At 40.8% G+C, this 9274-nt stretch overlaps 1 protein-coding gene across 1 annotated transcript in view; it reads left to right on the top strand.

The window, feature by feature from the left end:
* The window catches only part of Fbxl17 (F-box and leucine rich repeat protein 17), a 426380-nt gene extending 423443 nt beyond the window's left edge, over window positions 1-2937 (top strand). Inside the window, exon 9 of the mRNA XM_031368580.1 lies at window positions 149-2937. Coding sequence (XP_031224440.1) covers window positions 149-289 — 141 coding nt within the window. The 3' untranslated portion in view covers window positions 290-2937. The remainder of the gene's footprint in view (window positions 1-148) is intronic.
* The last annotated feature ends 6337 nt before the right edge of the window (window positions 2938-9274 follow it).

The following is a 9274-nucleotide window of genomic DNA, read 5'->3' as shown; positions in this document are numbered from 1 at the left end:
AGCGCCCCCGTGATACCCCGCAGCGCCCCCGTGATGCCCCTGCTATGCCCTCGTGATGCCGCACGGTGCCCCCTGATGCCCCCGCAGTGAGCACTGGCTGCATGGTGTTGGTGGCCCCCTTGTCTGATGATGTCTTCTCTGCTCATAGGTCAATGAAGTGACAGTGGAGCAGCTGGTGCAGCAGTACCCTCACATCACCTTCAGCACCGTTCTGCAGGACTGCAAGAGGACCTTGGAGAGAGCCTACCAGATGGGTTGGACCCCCAGTATGTCCGCTGCCACCTCCTAACTCTTCCCATACCCGGGCCTACCCAGGCTGGCTCAGCAGAGTGGAGAAATGAGGTCTGGAACAGGGGGTCTTTCGAAAGGTTTTAACCGTCACCTGTCAGTGTGTGTACCCAAGTGTCCCATTTGTGTCTGGTTTGCATTTTGCATAGCATAAGCGCACTCTTCACTTACCCCCAGGTGAGCTGGCTTGTTTTCCCCAAAATGGAGGATTATGAAAACCATGACCTTTTTTTTTTTTTTTTTCAATTCAAAAGTTTATTTCTGTCAAAAAAGACTTTGTGGAATCTCAAGTCAGAAAACTGGGTGTGTAATTTTGAGCTTCTAAGTTCTGACACAACTTGGAAATGCTCGCCGAAAGGCTTTGTTCTGTGGTAAGCTATCTTGTACGCTTCTGAGAAGATCAGAACAGAAGTGATACTGCTGTAACTAGAAGCCTGGGGGCTAGGATCCCTCAAAATCCTGGAACACACACCTGCAGTTCCACTCTCATGTACTGTCATGCATACGCACACATGCTAGGTCAAGTTCTTGCTTGGTAAATTATTTCCTGACAGAGGAACCTTCCTGGGTCATGAAGAGAGCATGCCATCCACTATGGTTATGCCTAACCTACTGTGCCCACAGGGGGACACCGTGCTGTCTTGTAGGAAGGAGACTGAATAAAGCCTTTTGAAAATTTGTCTATGGAGGCGACAGTCAGAAGTCCCCGGGCCAGCTCACAGAAGTTAATTATTCATTATTCTGTAAATGCATTCTGTTAAGTAATAAATATGTTAGTTGGTTTTACGTTAACACTGTGTTAGCTTTTACTTTGTGGATAGTTACTGGTCAAGATGTATTTTAGTGACATTTGGGGCTAATCTTGGCATTATCCACATTGAAGCCACGAATGTAATTAATGGTGTGCAGTTATTTTAAAAATTTTACAGATCATTTCATTATTTTGGTAATTATGAAAATATATTCTGAGGTGGGGTAGTTATATTGATAGAAGATTAATGAATGAGATGTACGTAGACAATCTTCCTATTGTATTTTTTCCTTTGCTTTGGGATTAGAACAGGTTTTTTGAATATATGCATGTTATAATTTTGAATAGTTCTTACACTACTGCAAAGATCTACTGTTAGCTAACGTATGAACTAAGGAGAGAATTTAGAAAATCTGTTCATTAAGATTCTGTTTACACTTGCCAGAAATCCGTATTTTAGTTTAATTAAATATTACTAGCTTTTACTTCTGTCAGTACCTATCAGGAAATGAGTATATGGTTGATATCACACATCTCTACAGTTAACCCTTGCAGGGACTCAGGCTCCAGATGACCTCTCCTGTGTCTGGATTTATAATCTGGCAGCAGGGAGCCTTTTTAAGCTAAAGAGTGATTATCTTTCGTAGTAGGAGAAGCAAAACCTTGACTTTTGAACTTGCTATTTATTCTCCCCGTATGTGGTCTTTGGTCTTTAACAATTATAATGAGGTTTGAGTTTGTTGCCTATAAATCCCCACACTGCTGGAGCCTAGGAAGCAGAAGCAGCCTCATTTGAATGCCACTCACATGTGTGTAGCTCCTCCTCTGTAGAAAATGTCTGCTTCCCTTGAGTATGTCAACATGCTTCTGGTGTGGCATTTTTTTGTTTTAATCCCAATCAGTTAAAAAACAAACCTACTGAGCAAGTACCAGGGTTACCTTTTCATAACCAAATGCGTTGCTCTGTTAATTTGTCGGAAATGAAACTTGTTTAAGAAAAAGCTGTTTACCATTAGAAAAGACATTTCTTCTTATATATCAAACTGTATCATTTTATATCCATTTCTCCTCTACTAAAAATGTTATTTCATAATATTTTAACTGGTTTTTAACCCAAAACTAATTTATAAGACAGTGTGTATAGTAATAGTAGCTTAAGTGAATAAACAAAAGTTTAATTTTTATATATGTCACACTATATTTTAAATAGTTACACAAAGACAAAAGAAGGGAAATCCGTCCTTGATTCAGACGGTACAATTACAGTTCAAAGTTGTGATAATCTTTGGAGTGTTACAGTCTAGTTGTCAATGGTTTCAGAGTGTACAGCTGATTTTTTTTAAACGTTGCATTCTTTGAACCTAAAGTCCGGCACTATAAAATGCTTTAGCTTTGGGCAGGGGTTGGGAGGGGGGGTGTGCACTCATTCTCTAAGATGCTGACTAATACAGAAACCCTGACGCAACAGAACCCAGAAAACCGCCTCAGTTCATTTGTAGAAATCTGTAGAAATATCTATCCAGCCTCAAAGCATTAATCTATAAAAAGCAGCCAGGAAAAGCATCACCTCAAGTGATCCTGTGGAGGGTGCCGCGTGTGCTCTCATTAGATGCTTTGAAATGAGGCTTAAAATACCTTTTTTCTGGGCAATATAGTCCCTTTTTTTTTCTTAGACTGTCATAAATACATGTGAACACATTTAATGCAGGGCTTTTTATCCTCTCCAAATGTCAACAGTATTTTCAGAATAAAGCCTATGAAATATATTGCTGTAGTGGAAAATTCCGGTCCTTTGTCTTTAATGTCCTTTTGAATGAATAAAGAAAATTCACCCAGTTTGTAGTTTCTATATTTCTGTGAATCTTTTGACCTTGCAATGGGTTGCAATAAAAGAGAAACAAAACGCCGTGTCTTTGGCTGTATTTTCCGACACTAAGTGGGCTCCCTGTGGCTGGCTTGGTGTGACACAGTCACCTGTGCCCTTGCATATCTCACTATAGCCTTGTGTAGCTTCAGCTAATCCAGAATGGTGAACAAGACTAAAAACCTCTTAAGTGTAAGCAAGGAAACTGTCTAAAAATCCCTTCTCTATGTGGCTACTCATTCATTCAGTCACCTGTTCTCTACCCACCCACCCACCCACACCACCCCTGTCAAGGCGAGTAAACAAATATAATGCTGTTGAGTAGCAGCCATGTGCTGGGCATAGTGGATTTAAAGATGAATAAAACTCATCCCCAGATTCAGCCTGTTCACACTGAAGAAGGCGTCAGACTGGCAAACAAGCCGTGGTATGGGATGTGGCAAGGTCATAGTGGCTACAATTAGGAAAGACTATAGAAGTTTAGCCATCAATGGACGGGTGTTGAGATGCCCGCAAGATCCAAGTGAATATGCTAAGTGTGTGCTTGGAAATAGAAAGACGCTATGGGAATTGTCATCAGAACATGAGCCTGGCTAACGTCCTCATTCATCACTGAGGTAGAAAAAGAAAGGATGTCAGTGAATATGATGTTTTTGGATGCTCCAAAGGTAAGAAAGACCGAGAGAAGATGGAGACTCATCAAAGGAAACTAGAAAAAAAGCCCCGTGAAAGGCAGTTAATGCTAGAACCCCACACACAAAGAATTATCAAATGTCATCCTGCTATAAAGTAAGATTAATGTGGTAATTGATCATTGTGGGCTGGCAAAATGGCTCAGCAAATAAAGGTGTTTGACACCATGCTTGGGTTTAATCCTTAATGTCCACACAGTGGAAAGAAAGAACTGACTTCTGTCTTGTTCTCTGAACTCCACATGTGTTTTTTGACATATGAACCCAAACACACATACACTCACACACCAAATTATTTTTAAAAGAAAAATAAAGTCAAACTATCCTACTTCTAGTAACTAAAACAATATGATCAAGGTTTCAGGACCAATGAAGTAAATCTGTCATTCTTGAACATGTCTAAACTGTATCGTGGAAGGAGCAGTTTAAGTAAACATGGAAAAAGTTGAATACTTTAAAAAAAACAAGTCTAGTTGTGGGCTGAAGAGATGGTTTAGCAACTTAGAGCACTTGCTGTTCATATAAAGGGCCTGGGTTCAATTCCCAGCACCCACAAGACAGTTCAGAACTGCTGTAACTCCACTCCTAGAGAAAATGACATCCTCTTTAAGCCCTGCAAACTGTACAGGTACGAAGCAAGTGCATACGTGCAGGCAAGGCCAGACGTAAAAATAAATCTTTATAAAATCTGACCAGCTAAACTGTTGTACTAAAAAAAAAATTCATTACTGATAAACTAAAAACTAACAAAAGGCCAAAATCAGGATTCATATGAGAAAACAGAGCATAAAAACCATTAAAATGTTGTGGGATTAATTTTAATGATCTCAGAAACAAACCTGGAAAGTCCTGCTTATAGAGGCAAAGATTGAATATCTTTATATTAAAATGGATAACTAACTCCTAGTCTGCAGAAGCCAAGATCACAAGCTAACAGCAACTAAGTTTTCACTCAATGAATCAGACTAGTAAAAATGAATTCCAGCTTCATGTTGGACGATTCTTACAGAGGGGCTTGAATGAAAAAAGCAAGTCATGGCAGAAATGTGTAAAGCTGCATGCCACTTTCTGTGTTTCAAAACCCACCAAGATTAAATCATATGTTCTTTGATACACACATGTATTTAGAGAAAATGATAAAAAAGTGATGGTAGATACCCATGTATTTGGCAGAAACCTGAAGAGTGAGAATATAGAGTTACACATATGTTAAGACAAGCTGGCTCCCACAATATTTGCCACCATAATACACTGTTGTAATGGACATGTCTAACATTACACATCTATAGCATCATCGATGCGTACAACACAGATATATAACAATTTCATTTTCTTGAAATACATCTTAAATAATAACAAGCTTTGTGTCTGGTTTGATCTGATTAACTAGATAGCAGGAATTGCTAACCCTACTAGAAATCTCCCATCCACAAGGTACTGGAGGTTAGCTGCTGAGAAACAAGCTTTCCAGTGTCTCATGGCTAAGCGGATAGCCCAGGAAGGAGAACACAGTAGCCTCTGGTCCTGTGCACTAGGCACAACACTGCCCAACCTCCTGGCTGTCTGGCCCTTACTGGAATCCCAAGTGGACACCTGACTGCGAGGTACAAAACAGCTGGGAGAATTCATGTGGCATATGTATTATTACATTGTTACCGTAGGAACCAAAGTCTCACCACATGGATGTTCTTTCCTCTTTCATTTTAATAGAGTGATAAATATGCACCAAAGCCAGCTGGCAGTATGATAGCTGGTCATTGCGAATGGAGGGTCAGTTGGAACCAGGCTTACGCGTTACTCATTTCATCATAGGAATAAACCACAACTTGGCCATATAACTATCGGCGAATAGAAGGGTCTTCCTATTGGGCAGTACTCTTAGCTTAACTCTGCTTTCCTGCAATGTTTAATACACTTAGTGCTGCTACATGGGACGCTTCAGTCACCGAAACATAACCATCTGCAGGGACATACTCCCAAACTAAAACCATATCTAAGATCCTTTAACGCCCAGCCCTGTGATCTCCCTTGGCTAATAACTCATTGTAAGGATGCCAGCAGCTTGTGAAGGAAAGGAGACTTCCAAAACAGCCTGCATTGTTTGATTCAGCTGTTCTATTCACAACAGGATGGGAGAGACAGTCATGCATTTCTGAAAGTTTTTCCACAGTTTGGCATCACTTGAAAGATCTGGAGATGAGAGGCATTGATGGAAAGTGGCCCGAGGACACAGGGCAGGCTGATGTGCTTGCTTACTAACTTCTGTAGCCTAAGATCTCCTCGTCCTCTGCCTTGTGCTTGCATGTGCACCCACATGCCCAAATGCACCATTCAGCCATAAAAGATGACTACAGAATGCAGTCTATTCAACTTTCGGTGATTAATAGAAGATGAAAAATGAGTCACTAAATAAAGACTTGTTAAACCGACCAGTCTCACAAACAGATGCTGCCCAAGTAAGTCTGCATGTCTCCAGACAATGGGGACTTAAAAAGAAAGGCATTATACCAAATGAATGGAGGATGCCCAGAAATCTTGATTTTTGTTGACAGAAATGTTTTTGCTATATTTCTAAGCAGCATCTTGCAATTGAGTCACTTACTAATGAGTGGGGTTAAAAACATCTTGCTAATTATATTCAAATGAAGGCCTTTATTAAATGGTTTCTTCAATTCTAAATCAAAAAAATTGGATTACAATACAGGCTTTATAGATGTAGGGGGACAAGTACTGAGAGGCACCCTTGGCGGGAACAAATAATTGAGCCGAATGTGAAAACTAAGCCACCACCAGCACCTTCATTACTAGATAATACAGATGACTGGATTTGCTCTAAAGCAAACCATAAGTCGGGAAGAAAGCTTGCCTTCGAATAAATTTATACAAATGAATACATAGGCCACTCCAACTCCCCTTCTTCATGGTTGCTGTTGAACTTAGCACCCCACTTTTCCTTCAACTTCATTCCTGAATTAGCCAGAAGCTAGAGCTAGCGAGATACTTCCAGGTGACCTCACACACAGGCTTTGGGGAGTGCAAGGTAGCGTTGCCAGGGAAATATAATAATGAAACAATACCCTTGAAACAATAACATTTTGAAACATTTTTCCTTGAAAGAAAAGTGTGTATGTATATGTGTGTGAGAGAGAGAGAGATTATGTGTGTGTTTGCATGCATGTGTGCATATGTATGTGTGTGCACATGAATGTGAGTGTGTGTATGTGTCTTGCATGAAATATGTATGTGTATGCATGTGTACATGTATATATGTATGTGCATGTGTTTGTGTGATTGTGGGTATGAGTGCATATGTGCATGCATGTGTATGTGTGAGAGATGTGTATGTGCATGCATGTGTGCATGTGTATGTGCATGCACATGTTTGTGAGTGTGTATGCATCTGCATGCATGTATGTATGTGTGTGCATATATGCATGTGCATTCGTATATATGTGTGTGCATGTGTGTATGAGTGCATTGTGCATGCATGTACGTGTGTGTGTGTGTGTGTGTGTGTGTGTGTGTGTGTGTGTGTGTTCCTAAGGTCAGTGAGAAGCAAACCCTGTGCTTAGCACTTCACGAGTCAGCTGAGGCAGACACCCAGAAGAGTCGGTACTTACAAGAGACAGGTATGTCCCTCGTTCCTCTTTCCAAATGTAACCTCCCTCCCAGCTTCCAACTCCATGAAAAATATCTCCCTCCTTCTGTTGCTCTCATGTTCCTAACGAGGTAGCTCAATTCTGCCAGCTCTCCCCCGCCTTTCTGCTCCCCCATCTTGGCCCTCATAGCTCTGCTCCTGTCAGTCTGCATGTCTGTCCCTACCCCTTCCCTGGGCCCTCACTTCCCTCCCTTACCTCCAGATAAACCCCCTTATACCAGATCTGTTGCATAGAGTAATTTCTCAGGGGGACACCTTGGCATGCCCCCCAGGTACTACCTCACTGCTTTATATGTGATATATAAATAAGCATGCCAAAGGGGCTGACTAATCTTCATGTTAATACTTACCCTCTGAACCATGGAAAAGCATTTTGGGGTTCAACATGGGATAATTGGAAACCCTACTGCCAAGGAAACCCTTGCTTTTATGCCCTCATGGGCCCAGGCACATGTATCCCCAGATCACATATATAAGAGAAGAAGAATTGCTAATATTTGCACATCCTTAATTTCATTCTAGGTTGCCACCCCATCTTGTAAAGGAGTTGAACCAATTCAATGTTTACCAAAAGGCTATAGAGGCTCCCGGCGGCCCCTAGGGCATTCTCTTTACTCTGTGGTGACATTTTATCCTGGTTTGAGCTGATGTTGTTCTCCAAAATATTTTAAAAGCCAGATATAATTTTATATTTTTATTTGCCACTTTAGAAATGTTTGTGGAGACACTTTTAAGTCAGTGTTCCCCTTCCCATTTCAAAGGAAAGAAAGGTCAGGCAGGGAAGGGTAAAAGCAATGGCTTGACAGTAGATTATAGCTGTGAATCAAAAACTATGCAGAGAGGAAGGGGGTAAGAGACCTTGAGACATTTACAGATTAAGAAGTCAACAAGCGCTTCCCTCTCCCCTTCTTGTGGTCTTATTTGGCCTTGTGAGAAAAGAAGTGATTAAGTGTCCCTGTCCCACACTCAAGTGAGAAGTTGCAGGACACCTCGATCGGTTGGGTGCGGCTGGCCATCATGATGGCCGCAGTTTGATGAAACGACACTCAACCTGGTTAAAAAAGACTGGTGAAAAGAGGGAGCTGTTGTTCTTCGGCTGCAAAAACAAAGCAAAATTCTTTGGAAATTCAGATGAAAGGTGTAAGGTACCAAAAATAATAATTTGTCAACTTAGTCCTGGAGCAGAGTGGACATGAAGCATAGGGAGACTAAAATAGAAATCCTAGAAGGATTTTAGATTTAGATTGCTCCAAAACTGTGCTTGATTTCTAACAGTTTGAAGGAATTGGGAATAGAGACCATAGATTGTGGGTTATGGGCATAGTTTGCAAGGATGCTAATAGATAATGGGAATCAAAGAAAAATGCCAAGTCCTTGCATCAAAAGGACAGCGCTGAGCATTTGTGCATCTGCACAGTTTTATTGAAAAATAAAATATTGAAAAAAGTTTACCTGCATAGAAGCCTTTTCAATGTCTTAATCAACTTTCCCAAATAAATAACCAACTAGCTGATGTGATCTTACTAAGGAAGTTTTCCCTGAACCACTCAGACCAAAGCAGATGCCCAACTCACTGAAATCACACTCTGGACATCTGCCTTCAAAATAACCCTTCTTAAAAATTGAGGTACAATTTCCTTACAGTAAAATATACATCTAAATTTCTGGACTTTGAAGGATGTTTGAAACACATATCCTACAAGAGCTATGTCATTGTAAAAGTTCATGATGTGTGAATGTGTGCCTGTGCATGTGTGTGTGTGTGTGTGTGTGTGTGTGTGTGTGTGTGTGTGTGTACTACCCCAGAAAATTCCCTAATTTCCTACTAGCAAAGACAAGGGCTCTTTGAAATGCCATCACATATTTCTTGTGCCTGTTACCTAATACTTTCTGAATGAAATCAAGTAATATGTGTTATTGGTATAATTTTCTCCCAGATGATTTTGCCGGGGGCGGGGGGTGTTATCTATTGTATGTCAGCTTGATACAAGCTATTGGGAACGTTATCTGAGAAATTGCCT

The sequence above is a fragment of the Mastomys coucha genome, unplaced genomic scaffold (assembly GCF_008632895.1).
Source record: "Mastomys coucha isolate ucsf_1 unplaced genomic scaffold, UCSF_Mcou_1 pScaffold14, whole genome shotgun sequence".
Lineage (NCBI taxonomy): Eukaryota > Metazoa > Chordata > Mammalia > Rodentia > Muridae > Mastomys > Mastomys coucha.
This window is presented reverse-complemented; position numbering and strand designations above follow the sequence as displayed.